Raw genomic sequence first — 23096 nt, 5'->3', positions numbered from 1 at the left:
GGGGAAGTTTGGAATGGGGAAGGATGTGTGCTCATGGTTCACAGGGTTATATTTGGAATGTGTTGGAGGCAATGTTAACAATTCAACAGACGACAGCATCTCAGATGTTTGCAGAGCTCACCAGCAGAGCCGAATCATGGCTTAAGGATCCCTTCTGCAACCCCAGGAGGCAGACAGAGGCAAGGCTCTAAGGAAACCTTCCTGGTGTCAGAGGGCATATTCTGAGGGTCTACATGTGTCAAGCTCTGGGTACAATTCTCAGTCACCCTGTGGGGTGGACATTATTATGCTCACTGGACTTCTAGAGAAACCAGGCCCCAGAGAAGTGTCTGGGGAGCTTCCCTGAGCTGTGTTGCTGGTAGGATATACAGCTCAGCTTCACACCTCGGGCTGACAGGCACGAGACAGTACCATGGTACACTAGTGGCACTCCTCCCACTCCACCATGACACTGCCGTGTAGACATGCCGAGCCCTCAGATCAGGCCCCTGGCCAAGGTCTGGCCATTGCTGGCAGTTCTGCAACAGGCCCACGGGAGAAGCTAGCAGAGAGGGCATGTAGAGAAAGCTCTGGACTAGGTGTCAGGAGACCTGGATCCCAGCTGCACCTCTGACCCCGTACCAGCTGTGTCCCTTGGTAAGACCTTGTCCCTCTCTGGGCCCATTTCCGTCTGAGTAATAAGGAGATGGGTTTATGTGGTCCCCAGGACCCTTCCAGCTTGCCACCCTATGCTCAGAGACATTTCCAGGAATGAACGCTGGCTTCCTGTGCTCGAGGAGTCAAACTGGCAAGTCTAGAGCTCCCAGTGACAGCTCAGGCCTCTGAGAGCAGAGGGGCTTGGTTCTTAGGAGCTCCGGGGCCCAGGGTAGGGGCAGAGGGGAAGTGAAGTCTGGGAAGTTGAAAGGAAGAAAACTGTAAGCCGAAAATGAAAATATAAACTCTACCACTCCTCTGTCCCCACAATACATTCTGTAGGCCCTCATTCCTTTTTTTGGAAGGAAGAGTCCTAAACTGCGCAAGAGTCTGACCCTGAGTCAGGGCTGTGCGCTCTCAGCCTAGGGAAGCAACCAGAAGAGGGGAGTTCATGTGGATGGGGAGCTGCTTGCAGTATCCCAGAAGCTGTGGCTCCCTCGAGTCTCAAGCAGCCCTGGAAAGTAGGCGTTGTCCCCACGGTGACCGATGAGTGAACCAAGGCTCAGAGCGGTAAGGTGATGTGCCCCAGGTAATAAGCCAGCTTTTCTGACTTCAGAGGCCACCCCTTTCTTAGTCTGGGACCACCCCCGACACTGGAACTCCCCGGGTGTCTAGCCTCTGGATCCCTAACCTTGAGCCAGGTCCAGGTGACTGCCCAGAACCTCAGGCCATCCCTAACCCCAGGGGGAGGAACGGCAGCAAAGAGACGGGGGTAGGGAGGAGACCCACGGTGGATGAGGGGAGGCAAGAGGACACTGAGGAGTTGGCCAGAGACCAATGTTCTCTGCAGAGGTCAGCAAAGTTGGAGAGTGAGCCCAGATGACTAAGGCTGGGAGTCCATTCTCCAACCTCTCCAGTCAGCACTCGACAGGCACAGCGCCCCGCCCGCGGAACGTGCACTCGCTCAAGCTGGGTGCTGACTCCGCAGACCCAGAGGGTCCACCGCAGGTCTGGCTGTGGTCGCCATCAGTGGGGCCATCTCTGTGCACTGCCAGGCCTGGAGCAGATGCCCATTCCCAAAACTCAGCTCCCTGCAAACCTTGGAATTAAGGAGCATTTAGGCTTTCAAGGAGGGTCTAACAATTTGGAAAAAGAAAGTCCTGGGATTAATAGGGTGTCTCCGCCCCACCATCATTTACAAAATCCTCCTGGAGCAGGGCCTGAAGCAGACCCCAAACCATAGCATCTCCGAGCTGGCAGGGACCCTGATAATGACCCAGACCCACCACTATCACACAGATGTGGAAACAGACGCTCCGAGACGTGATGTGACCTGCAGCGGTCAGACAGTGAGTTAGCAACAAAGCATCCACGAGAGCCCAAGTGTCTGGCTCGAGGCAGCAGCCTGTACCCCCCACACCTGAGAGATGTAGATGGGGGCCCCACATGTCTGAGGACAACCATAATGAAGTTCCTGGTCTCACCATTACCTTGACTACAGAAGGTGGACTGTTCCTGTTAGAGCTGTAATGGAGAAGATCCCATTGCCTTCCCGAGACAGAACACAAAAGGGCAAAGGGAGGACATTAGAGTGGGAGGTGTGCTCTCTGGCATTCACTTGACCTTCCTGGGACTCAGTTTCTCATCAGTAAAATGGGAATAATCACCCCACCTAACTGGCTGTTACAGGGGATTACTAGACAAAAGATAAAATGGGCTCAAAAGCATGTTGTAAGCAGTTCATTAGGGATCATTTGTACATTTCAGTGGGAGAAGGGGTCAGAAAGAGATGCCCAAATCCTGAGCCCCTTGACACTGGGGATGGTGGATATGCATCCCAAAGGGGACAGCCTGACCTACATTTCTGAAGCTGCCTTGCCACGTGTGAGGCCATAATCCCCCGAAGAAAGCCTTTGGTTTCCCTCGGAGGTATCCAACCCCAGATCTCAAGGTCTTGTCCACAAAGCTAGTCTAGCCTCTGAGTATCTCTGAGGTCAGCAGACAAGGAGAGGAGGTGGCAGGGAGGAGACTTGGAAGTCGGGGTCCATGGGGCTCCTGAGTTTCTCAGTCAGTTCAGCATCCACATCTCAGCTTCTGCTTAAGTCATGATGACTTGATGAGGGTGATGAGATCGAGCCCTGAGTCAGGCTCTGCACTCAGCGGGGAGTCTGCTTCTCTCTTCCTCTTCCCCTCCCTCTGCTCACGCTTTCTCTCTCTCTCTCTCTCAAATAAGTAAATAAATCTTAAAAAAAAAAAATAGAAGAAGTTGGGGTCTACATTTAGCTCACCTCAGACTCAGGGAGCTCAGGAAAGGCCGTTTTTAGGTACTGCAGACGGGCTGCACGCAGGGCATTGAACCAGTCCACTATCTCCTGCGGAGAAAAATGAGAACAAACCGCCTGTGAGATGGAGTCCTGGGGGAGCCGAGTTTAGGGGCAGGAAACTAGCTGGGTCAGCACATCTCCCCCAACCCCCGGTTTTGCTCAGGGACTGTGTGCTGATCACAGGCATCTGGGAGGACAATGCCAGAGCCTGGGGGGTTCACTGGAGGAGGGAAGCCACTGATAGAGAGATGTCCAGAGCCATGGGGGAAAGACCAAGGTGAACTGCACCAGAGTTCAGTAATGGCCTTGGGCCATGCTTGGGGAGTGGTGGTGCTGAGATCCTGCATTTCTGACAAGCTCTCTGGTGATGCCATGCTCGTCAGTGGGACACAGCTGGAGGAGCAAGGGTCCTCAGATGTCAAAGACCACCTCTCAAGTGCGGGCAGGTGCACCTGCAGATTCCCCACCAATCACCTGGAGTGCAACTTGGGCCAAAGCTGGCTTGGACTTGCTTGTGTCATTCCGGGGGAGTGTGTCTTTGGTGGTACGGGCCACTGTTATCCCTGGTGAACCACTTATCTAGCTGGCTCAGCCTTGGCTCTACTACCCTGCAATGGGGCCTCTCGACAGCAGCCCAAGTGATCTTTTTTTTTTCCTCAGAGTGATTTTCTTTTTTTAACTTATTATTATTATTTTAAATTTATTTTCTTATTATTTGTCACAGAGAGAGAGAGAGCACAAGCAGGGGGAATGGCAGGCAGAGGGAGAAGCAGACTCCCCACTGAACAAGGAGCCCGATGCAGGACTCGATCCTAGGACCCCACAATCATGACCTGAGCCAAAGGTAGTCGCTTAACTGACTGAGCCACCCAGGCAACCCGCACACAGTGATTTTTTTTTTTTGAAGATTTTATTTATTTATTTGACAGAGATCACAAGCAGGCAGAACAGCAGGCGGCGGAGGGTGGGGAAGCAGGCTCCCCACTGAGCAGAGAGCCAGATGTGGGGCTTGATCCTAGGACCCTGGGATCATGACCTGAGCCAAAGGCAGAGGCTTAACCCACTGAGCCACCCAGGCGCCCCCCAGAATGATTTTTTTTTTAAAGATTTTATTTATTTATTTGACAGAGATCACAAGTAGGCAGAGAGGCAGGCAGAGAGAGAGGAAGAAGCAGGCTCTCTGCTGAGCCACCCAGGCACCTCTGATTTCTTAATTGAAAATCTAACTAAGTCTGGCTTAGAGTCCTCTCTACTACCCTCAGATGAAAAGTTTAAGTTCCATAGTATGACTGCTTCACCCCCTGAGCTCCCTAGGTACAAGAGCATTTGCACATCTCCCTTCAGCTCAGGTCATGGTCCAGCGCCCTGGGATTGAGTCCCTGCAACAGGCTCCCTGCTCAGTGTGGAGTCTGCTTCTCCCTCTGCCCCTCCCTCTGGTGGTTTTCTGTCTCAAAATAAATAAAATCTTTAAAAACAAAACAAAACAAAACAAAACACCCCAAAACATTTGCAATCCTCCCAATCTATTTGACTCTGCCTTGTACACTCTGCTTTGCCCACCTCTCTCCCCTCATCCCACACATAGTTTTGGCCTAGAACATTCTACTTCTTCTGAAGTTCAATTTAGTTGTGGATTTTTACTCAGCCCGAGCCTATGAGAACGGCCACAGCCTTGCTTACACACTCACCGTTCACCCACAACTGCAGCCACATTTACTGCTAGGACCCGCCCCTTCTTGGCCACTGCAACGAGGTCAGGGCTGGACCAATGCAGAGGCTAGACCAGGCTTCTCAGGTCCTCTCTCCCAAGAATTTGGAATCGGGAAGCCGAGAAAGAGTGGTTTGAATGGCCGAACTGCTACCCTCTGATGTAATACGGTGATTGAGAAATTCATTTGAATATGGTTTTCCAGGAATGCAACAGAATGACCCTTTCTCTCTCACCAGCAGAGCTGCTCTGGCCCTAGTATTCCAGAGTGGCGAGCTCTCTTGTCCCAGGTGTTAATAACCTTTCCAGGTCCCAGGCACTGAAGGAATGGGGCCATCCCAGAAAAGACTCACCCAGACCTTCACTTTGGTGACTCACGGGTGACGCTGGGGCCAAATCCAACCTGCATAGAGATTTGTTTGGTTCCTGAAGTTTTGTTTGTTTCAGTCCTCTATACAGGTTTTCCTGCTTTAAAGCCTATAGCTGTCTACTTCACTTTTTTTTTTTTAGAAAAAGACTGATTTATTTATTTGTTAGAGAGAGAGAAAGCACAAGCAAGGGAGCAAGAGGCAGAAGCAGACTCCCTGCTGAGCAGAAAGCTTGATTTTAGGACCCTGGATCATTACCTGGCCCCTTGTCCACCTCACTTTCAAAAGAGGGATGTGGCTCCTGCAGGCACAAGTAGCCCCCACTTATGCCTACCTAACAGAGAAGCTGGAGCATTGAAGAGAAGGGCCAGACCCTTTTTCAACACATTCACATAATTTTTAAATAGAAACTCTTTCTTGTGGCTGCTCCCTGCCACTTACACATCTCCTGTGTGTCCCCAGCATGACGCACACCCCATCACACAGTACGGCCCCCATCACACAGTACGGCAAGAGAGCATAGTACAACAAGAGGGAAAGGGTGAAGTCAGCCCCTGGCTCAGCAGGGAGCCTGACAAGGGGCTCCATCCCAAGACCCTGGGATCATGACCTGAGCCAATTGAGCCACCAATTAGCCCCTAATTAGCAGAGGTTAGTTTGAAATGTACTTCACTGTAATGAAATCCTTTCACATTCATGGTTCATGGTCATTTACCCTCAAAACCCCTCTGGGCAGGGGGTGATCTAATTCACAAACAAGCAGATGGAGGAAGGGAAGAGACTTGGCCCAGTAACACAGCTCAGAGTGGCAGAACCAGGGCTCCAGTTTCTGATTCCAAACCCTCATCCTTCAGACTCCACCACCAGGAACTCTGCCCAGACTCTGCCAGCATCCCAGTGCTGGGGCCCCTTGGGAAGATCTCGTCCTCCTCTAGGGTTCCTGGCTCCTGCCGCCAAGGAGTCTCCCTCTGCTAGAGGCACATGGGCAGGGGGAGGAGTAAAAGGGTCGTAGGACTCAGGAACCATAGTCTGGGAGACCCTGAGCAAGTTACTTAACAGGCCCGGGGCTCAGTAACATAGGGTTAAGACATCTCCAGGACTGTTTTGAGGATTAGAAATGATGAACAACGGGGTGCCTGGGTGGCTCAGTCACTGAAGTGTCTGCCTTGATTTCAGCTCAGGTCATGACCTCAGGGTCATGGGTTCGAGCTCTACACTGGGCTCCACACTCAGTGTGGAGTCTGCTTGTCCCTCTTCCTCTTCCTCTGCTCCTCCCCAATTCTTGTGCTCTCTATCTCAAATGAATGAATGAATGAATGAATGAATGAATGAATGAATTAAAAAAATCTAAAAAAATAAAAAAGGAAAGAGAAAAGAAATGATGTGATTGCCAAGAACAGTGCCTCACACAGAATTAACAGGCACTCAAAAATGTCTACCCTCACCTCTACCCCTCCCCATCTCTACTTGGCATCTGTGTCCCTTGCTCAGTCAGGAGACTGCTCAGTCAGGAGACTGCTCCTTCTGACCTAGCTTACTCTGTTAGACCTGTACTATTGGCCTGCTCTTCTCTGGCAGAGCTGATGTCTTAAACCTCAATGTGCTGACGGCTCACTCTGCATTGCTCCTACAGCTGTCTCGGCCCAGAAAGGGACAAGAGATGAGGCCAAGAGCAGCAGTGCTCCTCAAGTGGCCGTGGAACCAGGGAGCTGGCAAGGCAGGCCTGCAGAGTCCTGGGGTGCAGGCTGGGGCCAGGGTGCCAACACCGGTTATCTCACCTTCCCACTCTCATGGTACACAAAGAGGTTCCTGACGTGGCCCTCTCTCCTGTAGGTGATCTGCAGTCCATGGGGGTTCCCTATCTTCTCTGTCTCAAAGGTGGCATTCAAGTCCTTGATGCTGATGACAGCTTTGGGGCCTTTACCCTGAAAGAGAAGATACGGGTGACTTCTTATCACCTTCACCCAGGCCAAAGTACACCTGGATAACCACTTTGTAGCTTTCCATAGCTCTTGAATGTTCCTGCTCTAATACTCAGATGCGCCAATGTTCTACCACTCTCCTGTGTTTTGGCCATCCTGCCATTCCCACTTGACCAGATTGGCTTCTCCGAGCTGGGAGGGGGCTTGGAAAGGCCTGAACTTAGGACTTTTCAAACTTTTTAGGCACAGAACCTTTTCAGAAGCAAATCATCTATGGAAGCAAACAAATAAAATAAAATAGATAAATAGATAAAAGCAGGTATGGGGGCCTTGGGGAGCTCCCTCCCATGCTCTACGCTGTTGGCAGGGGTCTGGAACAAGGGTTAAGCACTAACCCACAATAAGCAAGGAAGGGAAAAGAGTGTTTTCCTTTGTAATTGACAAGAGAGAAAAATGGTACAAATACTCTATACGTGGGGCAGCCATTAATCACATGTAGCTATTTAAATTAAAATTTAATAAAAATGAGAGTTCAGTTCCTTAGGGCACACCTGGCTGGCCCAGTGGATAGAGCATGCGACTCCTAATTTCAGGATCATAAGTTCAAGCCCCACAGTGGGCCCAGACCTTAGTTAAAAATAAAATTATAGAAAAATAAAAAAACCTCATTTCCCTATGCTTAGTCCCATTTCAAGTGCTAGGCCACCTGGGGCTAGGGTATCAGACAAGGCAGACATAGAACATTTTTATCACTGAACAAAGTTCTATTTGATAGTCTTCTCTAGAGGGAAATTTGGTCATATTTATTAAAATGTTGAGTATTTCGCCTTAACTCACAGTTTCACATCTGCAAATCTATTGCCAGGAAATGCATTACTGTGCAAACATGTATGTCAAAAGATGCTTGTTGCCATGTTTTTTAGAACAATAGTAGTAGTAGAAGAAGAAGAAGAAAAAGGAGGAGGAGGAAAAGGAGGAGGAGCAGGAAGAGAAACTATTATATATATCTATATAATAATATATAACTACTATATATATGTGTGTATATATACACACACACACATCAGGGACAATGGGTTAAATAAACAAATAATGGTATATGAAATATCACAGAATTTTTATAGAATAATTTAGATCAATATTGCTTATTTTTTTTAAGATTTTATTTATTTATTTGACAGAGAGAGAGACAGCGAGAAAGGGAACACAAGTAGGGGGAGTGGGAGAGGGAGAAGCAGGTTTCTTGCTGAGCAGGGGGCCTAATGCAGGGCTTGATCCCAGGACCCAGGGATCATGACCTGAGCCACAGGCAGATACCCAATGCCTGAGCCTAGGCACCCCTAGGTCAATATTACTTATATGAAAAAATATCCATGATATCCATGGGTAGAAATACCAAATCCCAGAACAGGATGCATAGTAGGAACCTACTAATACAAAAAATAACACATACATACTTGCAGAAGTATATATACATATATATAAAATGTATGTCAATTTGAACATCCATAAAAATATAGATATGTTAGAGGCACCTGGGTGGCTCAGTTGTTAAGTGTCTGCCTTCGGCTCAGGTCATGATCCCAGGGTCCTGGGATCAAGCCCTGCATCAGGCTCCCTGCTCGCCGGGAAGCCTGCTTCTCCCTCTCCCACTCCTCTTGCTTGTGTTCCCTCTCTCGCTGTGTCTCTCTCTGTCAAATAATAAATAAAATCTTTTAAAAATATATAGACATGTTTATACTAATACTCTTCTTGAAGGACTACTGGAAGACTTTCCTTTTTAAATACTTACTATGGGAAATACTAGAAACACAAAAGAATATCTAATTTTGCCAATATTCTTCCTAACTTTTTCTAAAAGAAATGTGATTTTACTAATAAAGGCAAAATCCCTTTCGCTATTATTCATTCTATCCCATTCTCCTGTACTCCCCCCAACCAGGCAATCACTGTCTTGAGTCTGATGTTTATTCTTCTAGCTCACTTTTTATACTTCTGCGCACATATACGTATCTATGAACAATATACAGTATTGATTTTTATGGCTTCCATTTATATAAACGGTATCATACTATATGTATCATTCTAGATCTTGCTGTTGTCACTCAACATTACATTTGTGAGTTCTGTTCGTGTTGAGATACACCAACCTGGCTGGCTCTTGTAAATGACCACACCAAAGGTTATCTCTATTTTCCTGTTCAAGATACTGAGATTACTTCGATTTTTGCAATCAGAAGTGATGCTACAGTCAGGCTGTGTCCATGGTACACATATGGGAGTGCTTCTCCAAGTCACAGTGTATATTTAGGAGTGGAATTGCTAGATCACACGGGTACACATCTTCAATGTACAGGAAACTGCCAAATTATTTCACTGAATGGCTCTCCATAGCAGCTGAACCATTATTTACTTCAATACTGAATACTGAATAATGGAAACGAATAACACACTCAGTCACAGAGGAGATCCCCTTTCCCTATGGCCTCACCCACACCTGACTGGCAGATTTAAGTCTTTTGCCAATATGATGGGTATGAAATTGAATGTCATTCTTAACATTCATTTCATCAACTTTGTTGAGGTATAATTTACAAATAATAAATGGCACTCATTTTAAGAGTACAGCATGGTTTTTAACAAATGGATACATCCATGGAAGCATCACTGCAATCACTGGGGCACGAGGGTGTCTCAGTCAGTTAAGCTTCCGACTCTTAGTTTCAGCTCAGGTCATGAACTTGGAGTCGTGGGATCTAGCCCCACACTGGGCTTTGTGCTTAGTGCTGAGTCTGCTTCTCCCTCTCTCTGCTCCTGCCTCTGCTTACTCTCTCTTTCTCTCTCAAATAAATAAATAAAATCTTAAAAAAAAAAAAAAAGACTACTAACTCAAGAGCTTCCTCAGGCCCCCTGGGAGTCATTTTCCATATCTCCCCCCACCCTAGATAATCACTTATCTCCTTTCTTTTGATATGAAATGTTTTTTTTTTAAAGATTTTATTTATTTATTTGTCAGAGAGAGTGAGCACAGGCAGACAGAGTGGCAGACAGAGGCAGAGGGAGAAGCAGGCTCCCTGCTGAGCAAGGAGCCCGACGTGGGCCTCGATCCCAGGACACTGGAATCATGACCTGAGCCGAAGGCAGCTGCCCAACCAACTGAGCCACCCAGGCGTCCCGATATGAAATGTTTTACCCTGTTTTAGAACTTTGTATAAATGGAATTATATAGTACATACTCTTGAATAAGGCTTCTTTTGCTCAGAATAATTTATTTTAGATTCATCTACATTGTTCATTTATTAGTAGTTTGTCCCTTTTTATTACTGAGTAATATTACTGAGTAATATTCCTTCTACAGATATACTACAATTTGTTCATTCAGCTGTGGATGGACATTGGGTTCTTTCCACATTCTGGTGTTGTTTTTTTTTTTTAATGAATAAAGCATCTATGAACATTTGCATCAAATATTTTTGTGGACACATGTTTTTGTTCCTCTTTGGTAAATGGCTAGGAGTGCAATGGCTGGGTTATACTGTTAAGTATATATCTACCTTTATTACAAACTGCCAAATGGTTTTCCCAAGTGGTTGTATCACTCTACAATCCCCCCAAGCAACATAGGGGAGTTCCAGTTTCTCCACGTCCTTTACATGGAGTTGTCAGCCTTTTTAATTCCAGCCATTCTGGTGAGCGGGTGGTATATTCCGTAGGGCTTTAATTTGCATTTTCCTGACAGCCAGAGAGATGGAGCATCTCTTCTTCTATCTATCAGGCATTTTGGCTTCCTCTTCTGTGAACTGCCAGTCTATTTTCTTTGCCAATTTTTCCAAAAGACTGTCTTTTTCTTTTTGCTTTGTAGATTTTTTAAGAAAACCTGTTCTGGGTATTATTATTTTATTATGTTGAGATGAGTCTTCCTTTCTTTAGCCTTACTTTTCTGTAGTACCCAAAATTTTTACATAAAAATGCGTTACCTTTACCACCTTAAAAAAAAAGTTCCCTCTTGGGAAAGAAATTTGAAAGTAACAGAAGCCACTCATTCTGTTTTTAGACTGGTTTAGACTGAACTGGCTTAGGACTGAGAAACAGATGGACCCTGGCGAACCAAGGATGAGACTCTGCTGGAGGCCAGCTCCTAGTGGCCGCTGGGGTACTACGTCTGCTCCTAAGTCTGCCGCAGCCCTTTGCCTGCCTTTTGGACCTGCAACATCTTTCCGTGCTTTGAATTGAAGGCTGAGAAGAAACCCCTAATTCTCACGTGGAGGGGTAGTACTCTTCACTCCCCATCATTTTTCACTTGGTCCCAGGTTGCAGTCACACTGCAGTCACCTGCTAGCCTTGCTGTGTTCTATCTAGGAAAGCAACAGGGGGAATGTGAAATTCAGTCAGTCAGTCAGTCAGTCAGTCCACCTGCAGGAAATGGAGGCAGGTGATGGCTAACGTGCTCAGAGCTTGTCCTTTTTTGACTTTGCTGGCCGCTCCTTCACATTCTTTCCTGGAAACGTCTCATTTTTCTGCCCTCTAAACACTGGAATGTCTCAGGGTTCAGTATGGGAAATAATCTCAAAGTAAACTCCTTCCCTCCCCATATGTACGTGCCATGATACCCATAAGGAGGGGAAGTCTGTATCTGCTCCCCTTGAATCAGGGCTGGCTGTTGGAGTTGCCTTGATCAACAGAAGGTAGTTCCTCTTTTTTTTTTTTTTTTAAAGATTCTATCTATTTACTTGACAGAGAGAGAGATCACAAGTAGGCAGAGAGGCAGGCAGAGAGAGAGGGGGGGAAGCAGGCTCCCTGCTGAGCAGAGAGCCCGATGCGGGGCTCAATCTCAGGACCCTGAGATCATGACCTGAGCCGAAGGCAGAGGCTTAACCCACTGAGCCACCCAGGTGTCTCAGAACATAGTTCCCGCCCTAGTGCTGAAGAAGCCTACAGCATCGCCCTTTGCTCAGGGGAGGCCAGCTGCCATGCTGCAAAGAAGCTCAAGCCAGACTCGTGAATAAGGAACAAGCACATGGAAAGACAGAGGCTCCCTAAAGGAGCCAAGGCCCCAGACTTAGGAGTGAAGGCTTCCTGGGCTTTCTTGCCCAGCCCAACCACCAGCTCAGGGCGGCAGGGTGCATGACCTGGCTGATGCTACATGGGGTACACTGCAGCAGCCAAGGCCTGCCCAAACTCCTGACCCCCAGGACTGAGATAAATCATAAACTGATGTTTTAAGCCACTAAGTTGTATGGTGGTTTGTCATTCAGGAACAAGTAACGAAAATACTCAGTCTAGGATTTCTGCTTTTGCTCCTTTCTGCACGTGAAAACCTCCCCATAAGAACACACTCCTTGTGAAGGAGGACTTCCTGCACTCATCCCCAGAAGAGAAGCAGAAAAGCACAAGGAACAGCACCTGGTGCAGAGCCCCAACACCTACTGCGTGGATGTGAAGTGGCCAGGATGCTATAAAACCACCACGGTCCTTGGCCAGGCACAAACAGTAGTTTTGTGTGTGGACTGCTCCACTGTCCTCTGCCAGCCCACAAGATGAAAAGCAAGGCTTGCAGAAGGATGCTCCTTCAGACAGAAGCAGCACTAAAAGCATCCTGAATCAAGATGAGTGGGAGGGGCGCCTGGGTGGCTCAGTGGGTTAAGCCTCTGCCTTCGGCTCAGGTCATGGTCTCAGGGTCCTGGGATCGAGCCCCGCATCGGGCTCTCTGCTCGGCGGGGAGTCTGCTTCCTCCCTCTCTCTGCCTGTCTCTCTGCCTACTTGTGATCTCTGTCTGTCAAATGAATGAATAAAATCTTTAAAAAAAAAAAAAAGATGAGTGGGAAATAGGGATGCCTGGGTGGCTCAGTTGGAAAAGCGTCTGCCTTGGGCTCAGGTCATGATCCCAGGGTCCTGGGATCGAGCCCTGCATAGGGCTCCTTGCTCAGCAGGGAGTCTGCTTCTCCCTTTCCCTCTGTGTGCTCTCTATCTAGATATCTAGATAAATAAATATGTCTTAAAAAAAAAGATGAGTGGGAAATTATCTTAGTAAGCACGTTTTGGATACAGAAAAAACATCTTGAGCACCTGGGTGGTTCAGTTGGTTAAGCGACTGCCTTCAGTTCAGGTCATGATCCCGGAGTCCAGGGATTGAGTCCCGCATAGGCTCCCAGCTCCATGGGGAGTCTGCTTCTCCCTCTGACCTTCTCCCCTCTCATGCTCTCACTCTCTCTCTCAAATAAATAAGTAAAATCTTAAAAAAAAAATCTTTTCTCATCTACCCACACTCCTTCCCAGGTGATCCCTGGCAGTTCTATTGCTAAACCACTCCCAATGCTGACAACTCCACCTTCAAACTCTCCCCAGACCTCCAGGCTCACATATCCAACCTCCTTCTCCATCCACCTGGATGACTAATAAGCATCTCAAGCCAAAAAGGGCTCTTGATCATCCTCTCAGTGAGCTAAGTCTTTGTCATTTCAGTAAATGGCAAGTCTCTCCTTCTAGTTGCACAGGGTAGAAATCAGGGAACTACCCTTCGTCCTTCTTACTTTCACGCCCTACGACCAATCCAGCAGTAAGTTCTTTTGGTTCTACTTCCAAAATCTGGCCACCTCGAACTACCTCCTTCACCATCAAACTGGTCTAATCCACCATTATTTCTCCCTTGATTATTTTTTTATTAACTGTTTTTTATTTGTTTTAAATAAACTCTATGCCCAAGGTGTGGCTCAGACTCACAACTCTGAGATCAAGAGTCACATGCTCTACTGACTGAGCCAGCCAGGTGCCCTGATTCCTCAATTACTACAATAGCTTCCTAATTGTTTTCCCTCCTTCCAGTCTTGCCCCCTCTCTGCCCCATCCTGACTGCAGCAGCAGCCAGAGTGCTCCTTTAAAAAGTTGAAGTTGAGGGGCACCTGGGTGGCTCAGTGGGTTAAAGCCTCTGCCTTCGGCTCGGGTCATGATCCCAGGGTCCTGGGGTCGAGCCCCGCATCAGGCTCTCTGCTTGGCAGGGAGCCTGCTTCCTCCTCTCTCTCTCTGCCTGCTTCTCTGCCTACTTGTGCTCTCTGTCTGTTAAATAAATAAATAAAATCTTAAAAAAAAAAAAAAGTTGAAGTTGGGCACTTGGCCAGCTCAGTCAGTACAGCATGTAAGTCTTGACCTTGGATTTATGGGTTTGAGCCCCATGTTACATGTAGAGATTACTTAAGAATCTTTAAAAAATAAATAATAATAGTCATGGTAATGGTCCTTGATGCAAGCAGGAGAAAAAGGACAGGGGAAACTGTCCCCACAAAATGTTCATCCATCACAAGACTTGTATTCCCCAAATGCAAAAAGCTTAAATCAAATTATATCACTTCTCTGCTCGAAACCTTCCTATGGCTTCTCATCTCAGAGTAAAATCCAAAAAGCCTACATATTTTTGTAAATCATGTATCCAATATGGCCTTTTGCCTAGAATACACAAAGAACTATAAAAACTCAATAACAAAAAGCCAACTAAACTAATTAAAATACGGGAAAAGGATCTAAACAGACATTTCTCCAAAGAAGATAGATAAATGGCCAATAAACACAAGAAAAGATGCTGCATATCATTAGCCATCAAGGAAATGTAAATCAGAATCACAACCACATACTACCTCTTATCCACCAAAATGGTTATAATCAAAGACAGATGACAGCAAGTGTTGGTGAGGATGTGGAGCAAGAGGAACCTTCACACATCGCTGGTGGAAACATAAGACGGTGCAGCCACTTTGGAAAACAGTGTGGCAGTTCCTCTAAAGAGTAAATAGAGACATGCCATCCGACCCAGCAATTCCACTCCTAGGAATATCTCCAAGAAGAGTGGAAACATCCGCATGAAAACTGCTACACCAATGTTCATAATAGTGTTATTCGTACTTGCCCAAAAGTGGAAATAACTCAAATGTCCACCAACTAAGTGAACAGATGAAAGGTGCACACAGTGGACCAGTACTTAGCAATAAAAAGAAGTACTAATACATGCTACCTGAATGAATCTTAAACACATATACAAAATGAAAGAGGTCTCTTACAAAAGACCACCTAGTCCATGTCCTTATTTGTCCATAATAGGCAAACCTACAGAGACAGAAAGTAGATCATTGGTGTCCTGGGGCTGGGGGTTTGGTGGGGAGAGGATAAGGACTAATGGATGTGGGATTTCTTTTTGGGTTTTTCCCCACAGAGCAGGAAGCCTGATGCAGGACTTGATCCACAGACCCAGCCAAAGGGTCCTGACCTGAGCCAAAGGCAGGTGCTTAATGACTGAGCCACCCAGGTGCCCTCTTTTGGGGGTTTTGAAAATGTTCTAAAATTGATTGTGGTAACAGTCACACAACTCTGTGAATAGACTAAACGCCATTAATTGTATGCTTTAAATGGGTGAATTGTAATGATATAAGAATTTGTATCTTTCTTTTAAGATTTATCTATTTTAGAGAAAGAGAGAGAGAAAATGCAAGCAGTGAGGGAGGAGAAGGAGAGAGAGAATCCAGAGCAGACCGTCTGCTATGAGCAGAGCCCAGTGCAATGGAAGGCTGGGAGTAGGGCTTGATCCCACAACCCTGAGATCAAGACCTAAGCTGAGATCAAGAGTCCCACTCTTCACTGACTGAGCCATGCAGGCACCTCTGTGAATTTATAGCTTGATAAAACTGTTTTTTAAAAAATCTTGAGTCTTACTAGGCCTTACAAGGTCCTTACCTATGGAAGTTCATCTCCATCCTTTTCTTTCCTCTTCTGCACAGGTCATTTTGGCTTCCTTGATCCACCAACTACCCTCCCAGCTCAGGCTGTGGCTTATGGTGGAGTAGTTTGTGCCCTACACAAAAAGTCCCTGGCTGAGGGTGTAATCGAGAACTGCAATCTAGGCTTCTGCTTATCTAGACCTGGGCCTCAGGGCTACACCATCTCAGAGGGGTCATTTTCTAACTGGCACGCATGTATGTGCTATCCAGGACCATGTTTATGTTCCCTCCACTTCTTCTATTCTGCCCCACGTACCCACATGACTTGCTCACTTTTTAAAAAAAAATTTATTTATTTATTTTAGTGGGGGAGGGCAGATGGAGAAGGGAGAGAGAGAGAGAGAGAGAGAGAAACCTAAGCAGACTCTGCACTGAGCCCGGACCCTGATCTGGGATCATGACCTGGGCTGAAACCAAGAGCCAGTTGCTTAACCAACTGACCTATCGAGGACCTCTGACTTGCTCACTTTTATTGATTTCTCTGCTCCAATGTCATCAGAGGGGCCTTCCATGACCCCTGTGTGATATCAGCCCCACCATCCTCTAACTCTTCACCTGCTTTTACTTCTCTTCACAGAACCTACTACCACCTCCATATACCACATATATCATATATATATATGTGTGTGTGTGTGTTTTATACTATATATATCATATATATGTATGTATATATAAATATGCACATATATATATAAGATTTTATTTCTTTATTTGCTAGAGAGAGAGGGCAAAAGCGGTGGGGCGGGCAGGCTGAGGGAGAAGCAGGCTCCCCACTTAGCAAGGAGCCCAACAGGGGACTCAATCCCAGGACCCTGGGATCATGACCTGAGCAGAAGACAGACGATTAACCGACTGAGCCGCCCAGGTGCCCCTCAAATATCATATGTTGATGTGCCTTTTGGTTACCACCTGTCTTCTTCTATTAGACTGTAAGCCCCATGAGAACAGGAGCTTCATTTCATTTACTGCTATAGCCCCAGTGCTTACAGGAATGTCTAGTATATAGTAGGTGATCAATAAATAATTTCTTGGGACGCCTGGGTGGCTCAGTTGGTTAAGCAGTTGCCTTCGGCTCAGGTCATGATCCCAGCGTCCTTGGATCGGATCAAGTCCCATATCCGGCTCCTTGCTCGGCGGGGAGCCTGCTTCTCCCTCTGCCTCTGCCTGCCATTCTGTCTGCCTGTGCTTGCTCTCTCTCCATCTCTCTCTGACAAATAAATAAAATCTTTAATAAATAAATAAATAAATAAATAATTTCTCGAAAGGCATCTGGGTGGCTCAGTTGGTTAAGCAGCTGCCTTTGGCTCAAGTCATGATCCTGGAGTCCCAGGATCAAGCCCCACATCGGGCTCCCCACTCCGTGAAGAGTCTGCTTCTCCTTCTCCCTCCCTCCCTCTCCCTCTTGGCCCCTCCCCCCCGCTCCTTCTCTTTCTCCCTCTCTCTCTTTCAAATAAGTAAATAAAAATCTTTAAAATATGTAAATAAATAAATAATTTCTTGAGCGTATAAACAAATGCAGTAAGCTCAAGTGGCCATCCAAGGCCCAGTCTAAGCTAATTCTAAGGGAAGAGGAGGTGTGTTTTCTGTGGACTGGACTGATTGCCTGACTGCTGAAAAATAACCATGCGGTGCTGAACACTCAGTGGCTGAGATTATCTGGAAGATGGCACCATTGATTCCGATGTGACCTCAGTGGGGTGCGGGCCAGCGCTCAGGGAGGGACCATTGCTGGTCTGGTCTCTTACCTCCTCTTTAGTGTAGTACTTCAGGAGGCCTTCTTTTGCCAGGAGGACAAACTTCCTTCTCAGGAACTGTGCATTGTCCCTTCCCCGCTTCCACAGGAACCCTTCCCGGTTTCCTTAGCCGCCAAGGATGAGAAAGAGGGAACAGCCACATCCTTGAGATGAACAAGCAGTTTGCAAACCACGTAGGGTCTCAAGGGTAGAGAGAATGCTCCACCCCTTGCTAAAATATCTTAAATCTAACTTAGCTATGTCAGCTGCTGCACGTAGGGTTCTGTCTGGGGCCAAATTTGCCAAGTCTCATGACTTCGGTTGGGCTCTCCCTAACTTCCTTCTTTGGCTCTTTCATAAGAAGACAGACTAAACCCTTAAGAAGGCTAAGTTCTGAGAAACTGGATGATTCTGAAAGATGCTGGTAATGGTGCTGTCCGGTGTCATGTTGACGCCGACCTGACAAAACCCTCCAAAGGACGGAAATGTTGAGCGACCTCTAGGAACCTGCAAGTTCAGAGTACCATGTGCTCCCCTTAGCTAGGGTTGCTGAGCTCCGGCTGTCTCCAGTCCTCGCAGTGGTTTTGTACACTTTGCTTTCTGGGTCAGCGTTCAGCTTGGGCTCAGAGCAATGAGCAGACTCAGCCACAGGCCGAGGGCTAGCCGTGAGCTTGGGCCCTACACAAAGGTGGGAAGGGAGGCGGAAATCCCTCCCATGTACCTTACCAAGCCTTGTGCCACACGAGGGGCCACACTCCCCAACAGCAGGGGTGCATTTTGCTAACTGTCTGGCGGGCAAGTCTTCCTGCAACTTTACACTAAGACACTGTATGCACCTGTGGCCCTGTGGTGACCAGAGATAAAAATGCTTCTTGACCACTCAGACCATAAAACTCCGCCTGCTGACGACGTGTTGCTGTTTCAGAGGCAAAGGAACCCACACCTTGGCCTCTGTGGCCAGAGTGAGGCCAGCAGATAGCTCCTGACTGGGCCCTCTTCCTAATACTCGGGTGCTTTATTGACCAGAATTCATTAGAACATAGACCTCAAAAGATGAAGGAAATAACCTTACCTGGAGGTGAGGTGGTTTTCCCATCGGCCATAAATTCCTGTCTTTCATACTTAGCTCGAATCCACTGTTCCTTTAACACCCTAAGAAGAGAGAGCCTTTGGTCAACTGTGTCTGAGGCAACCCCTTTTCACAGGGTGGGGGCATCCCAGCAGCTGCCTGGTCAGACCCTCCAGGGCCGCTCAGCTTCGGTACCATAACATTGGTTATGGTAAATCTCTGTTGGGGGAAGGGGAAGACTCCTGTGTTCTGTCGGATGCCCAGTGGCATCATTGGTTTCTATCCTCTAGATGCCAGTAGTACCCTCTTCCCAGTTATGATACCCCAAAATGTCTTCAGATATTGCCAGTGTCTCCCGGAGAAAAATATTCCCCCCAAGGGGCTATCTGAAAACCACTGGGTTATTCCAGCCCCAGCCCAGGCTTCTAGATCAACCAGCTCCCCTGGATCATCTATACTGCCCCCTCCCACTGCACACTCATCAGCTGAAGCCAGGAGAGTCCAGGACCCTCCACCTGTGGCTTGTCCATCAAATCTGGGCCTGCTGCACTGGACACAGCAGTGATCTTGGGGTCCAACCACCTGGGACCTGCTCCTCCTCTCCTATTTATCCACCATGGGACCCACAGCAAGTTGCATAACTCCTCTGAACTTGGGGAATATGTCAATAATATTACACCTACCTTCCCTTTGGGGTTGTTGAGGGGTTTAAATATATATGTAAAAGGATCTGGTACCATGATCACCACATAGCAGGAGTTTAATGTTAGCCTAATCAGTCACATGACCCCTGCAGAAAACGTATTGCAATTGTTTGGTTCCCTCTTGCCTTTTCCAGGTAAACATTCTAAGGTTCATGTGACCTTACCCAAGAACCACAGGGAATGACCCGGAAGTGGGCACCTGGCCCGACCCGGATAATCAGAGCTCTGCCCTGAGCTACTGGAGCAAAAGGAGCAAAACCGAGGGAGGGGTGGACTGAAAGCCTTCTCTCCGTCAAGCTGGTAGCTGGAGCCAAGGATCTGGAGCCAGGGACACAAAGTGGCCTTGCTCCCAGCTACATGAAAGAAGCCTGGCCAACTGAAAGGGGCAGAAATGAGAACCAGAAAGAGAATGTAAGAGGTGTTTGTGCTGCTGGCCTGTCCATCCTGAGGGGGCTCCACCTCTGTCCCTCCTACGCTCTGATCCCTAGAACCTACAACTCCCCTCGTGCCTAAGCTGTGATTCTGTCACTTGCAACCAGAGGCCCTGCTTAATGCACAGCCCTCACCCCCGGCACACTGAAGACAGTCACCAAGCCAACCGTGGCACCCTGAGCCACAGGATCAGAGCTGGAAGAGGGAGTGGAGACTAAGGCCTCAGTCCTGGTCCTGGAAGTGGGGAATTTAGAGGACTTCTAGAATTCCAGGGAGGAGGCCATTTGTGTCCCACTAATAGGGTGTGAGGTGAGGGGCTGTGGTTGGAATCGTGGAAGTAGTGTCTGGAGTGCTGGCAGAAAGCCCAACACGTAGTAGGTGTTCACCAAATGTCTGTTCCTTCCTTCCTGCAGCAAAGCAGCAGGGAGGCAAGGGGAGCCAGACCCTCTTGAGGTAAGCCTGGCACCTCCCTCAGGGACCAGGCAGCATTCCAAAGGTGACAATGAGAAATGGATTAAAACTAGCCTATTGGGGGGCACCTGGGTGGCTCGGTGGGTTAAAGCCTCTGCCTTTGGCTCAGGTCATGGTCTCAGGGTCCTGAGATTGAGCCCCGCATCAGGCTCTCTGCTCAGCAGGGAGCCTGCATCCCCCACTCCTTCTGCCTGCCTCTCTGCCTACTTGTGATTTCTCTCTCTGTGTCAAATAAAGAAATAAAATTTTCAAAAAAAATTTTTTTAAACTAGACTGTTGGGTGGCCTGTGAGACATTTCACATAAATTATCTCATTTACTCTCTACCACCATGCCATGACGGAGGCATCATTAACTACATTTTAGAGACAAGAGAGCCATAATTCAGAGAGGTTTGGTAACTTGTCTACCTTCTCACAGCTAGAGAGTGGTAGAGTCAGGAAACAATACTGGGGTCCTCTGAGTAGAAAGCTGTGTCCCCCCCACCCCCACCCCACCACTCCATGCTGCATCAGCAGCCTCTGGGTTGTTTTAACTACTGGAAAATGGTAGGGTACTAGGTACAGTTGTATAGTTTGCACACTGTCCAAAAGCTTCCTGCTGAGGCTAAAGGACAATGGCGACTGAAATGTAGCCTATTTCCTGAAAGCCATACCTTCACTGCTAGTGAGGCTGTACCTGCCCAGAGGGTATGTTCTTCCTATTTATTCCAGAATGGTGGCTGGGGGTAGATAAAGGGAGGGGGTCACTGTCTAGCAGCCCTGGCAGTGAGCCTGAGTCCCTGGAAGGGAAGCTAAGGTTCAGGCAGTTAGCTCTGCAGAGGCTGGGGTCACTAGGTACCAGGGTCACACTGACCCCTCACATCCAGGGGACCTGAAACCTCATGTTGCTTCCCAGATTCCCCCCACTTATATTAGATTTCCCCAGTGCCCTGTGTCAGATGGGCTAGTTGGTCTCAGTTCTGTCTCTATGAGCCTCAGGAATGTTATCTATTTCATGGGGACCATGCCAGTGTTATCTCAGAGCTGTTGAGAGAATTAAAGACATGAATGCACACAGCATTTAGCACAGGGCCTGGTACATAGGCAGAGTTCAATAAATATTAGTGGCTACTATTATTTTTACGGTGATTACATAGGGATCTGGGGCCAGACAGTTGCTTTGGAGCTAGGCTGAGTTGAAGTGGGACAGCCCTGGGAACAACACTTCATAGGAAATAGCTGAAACACACCTGTTCTACTAAAATACCAGTGTTCCTCTTCGTTATCGAGTTAGCTGCGACCAGTAGGCTATGAGAACATCAGAGGCAAAGGGGCGGGTCATAGAGAAAATGCCCCATATCACAGCTGTGGAAACTGAGTCCCATTGAGGGGAAGTGATAAACCAAGGAATAAGGGTAGAGGAGGAACTGAGCCAGGTCTAAGTGTTTTCCATGACAGTACCAAAATGTCTTCCTGGGTCCACCAGGTACATGGAAAAGACCAGAGACAAAGGGAGGAGAGACCAAGAAATCACCTACTCACAGGCAGTCGTTGGCCTGGGGGACATAGTAGAAAGCAGGGACTCTGGCTTCGTACTTGGCCTTCCCACGGAGGTTCCCGTTGTGGGTCATAAACTGCAAGACAACAGCAACTTGGGGTAATATTAGAACTTGAAAAAATGTGAAATGAAACCATGGTCTACCCAGAAGGCTGCTCTTCCCATTGGCTCCGAGGCTGAGTCAGGAGACACTCCTACTGGACTCTGACACTTCCCATTGGGCTTGGTTATCCACGCTGCTGGGAAGCCCCAGCCTGGGGCAATGAGGGGCTACAGCATACCTCATATAGGCAGAACACTTTACAGTCCTTCCCCATTAGTTCATTCCATCTCCTCGACAATTTTAATATTGCCATCCTCATTTTAGAGGTGAGGAGACGGGCTCAGAGAGGTTAGGCAACTGACCCCAGATGACGCAGCTAGAAAGTGAGGAGCTGGGACTTGAACCCAGACCTGTCTAACTCCAAAATTCAAATTCTTTCTCCCACCCCCTCCCTAGATGGCCAGGACCACCAGCAGCTATGTGCAGGAGACAGACATAGCTGGAGGATGGAAGAAGTCGGAACTGGCCCCCTTGAGTAGGTAGGTCAGGGTGATCACTGGGGCTCTATGAACACCTGACGGACCCAGAGGCAGATAGGCTAAGAGTGGCCTCAGCCAACAGTTACCACTCAGGAACAGAGCTGGCATATCTGGGGTGAGGGCACATGTGGGAAGAAACATCCGGTTTTTAATTTACATTCCCCTGAGCAGAGTGAACCCCATTCTCCCCCTCCCCCAGGGACTCTAGACTATGACTTGGGATTTGCATGGGCTTTGGATCCCAACAGAGCAAGTTTCACATCCCAGCTGTGCCACTGATTCACTGAGTGACCCTTGGGCAGTACTGAACCCCCCCTAAGCTTCAGGGATTTCAACTGCAAAAATGAAGAAAGTATAATAAGGGGGTTATAAGGGACAAAGAAACAATCTTCAGGTCTGCCTGCTGGTTTACCAGCTTCCTATCTTTCTCCTGCACTAGAACATAATCTCCACGTGGGCAGAGACTCTATCCTATTCACTGCTCTTTCCTAATACCCAGCACACAGTAGGCTTACAGTCACTACGTGCCCAACGAATAAAGCATCTAGCAGAGTGCCTGGCACAGAGTGGGCACTCAGGAAACACCGGCCTGCTTTTCCGGTAGTCCTTGAATTCCTCAGCCAAACAGCACAATTTAGAACAGCTTCCTCTCTGAAGGTTTTCTGGCCAAAATGGTATTATATCATCCAGGCTGATGGTGTCCTCCATCTCCATAGATGAGAGGAGCAAAAAGGTGCTCTTCCTGGCTTGGGGTGACGGGTGGAAGGGAGACTATAGACCATGAATTAGTCTATTTCTGTTCCAGTCCAGGACTTCAGCTAATGATACATAATGCCTACAAATGTAGGCA

The 23096-nt window shown here is 47.7% G+C and overlaps 1 protein-coding gene and 1 pseudogene across 4 annotated transcripts in view; one reads left to right on the top strand and one right to left on the bottom strand.

Moving 5' to 3' along the window:
* ADAP2 (ArfGAP with dual PH domains 2) overlaps window positions 1–23096 on the bottom strand; it is a 28879-nt gene that overhangs the window by 4309 nt on the left and 1474 nt on the right. For all 4 annotated transcript variants that reach the window (XM_032845327.1, XM_032845328.1, XM_032845325.1 and 1 more), the window contains exons 3-7: window positions 21649–21740; window positions 18523–18602; window positions 17463–17575; window positions 6812–6958; window positions 2922–3005 (exon numbers count right to left, since the gene is read on the bottom strand). In XM_032845327.1, the coding sequence (XP_032701218.1) occupies window positions 2922–3005; window positions 6812–6958; window positions 17463–17575; window positions 18523–18602; window positions 21649–21740 (516 nt within the window). The remainder of the gene's footprint in view (window positions 1–2921; window positions 3006–6811; window positions 6959–17462; window positions 17576–18522; window positions 18603–21648; window positions 21741–23096) is intronic.
* LOC116859772 lies at window positions 9483–12544 on the top strand (annotated as a pseudogene).

Source organism: Lontra canadensis, unplaced genomic scaffold (assembly GCF_010015895.1).
Source record: "Lontra canadensis isolate GAN:19392208 unplaced genomic scaffold, GSC_riverotter_1.0 scaffold163, whole genome shotgun sequence".
Taxonomy (NCBI): Eukaryota; Metazoa; Chordata; class Mammalia; order Carnivora; family Mustelidae; genus Lontra; species Lontra canadensis.
Note: the sequence above shows the minus strand (reverse complement) of the source record. Positions and strands in the feature narration are given on the sequence as shown.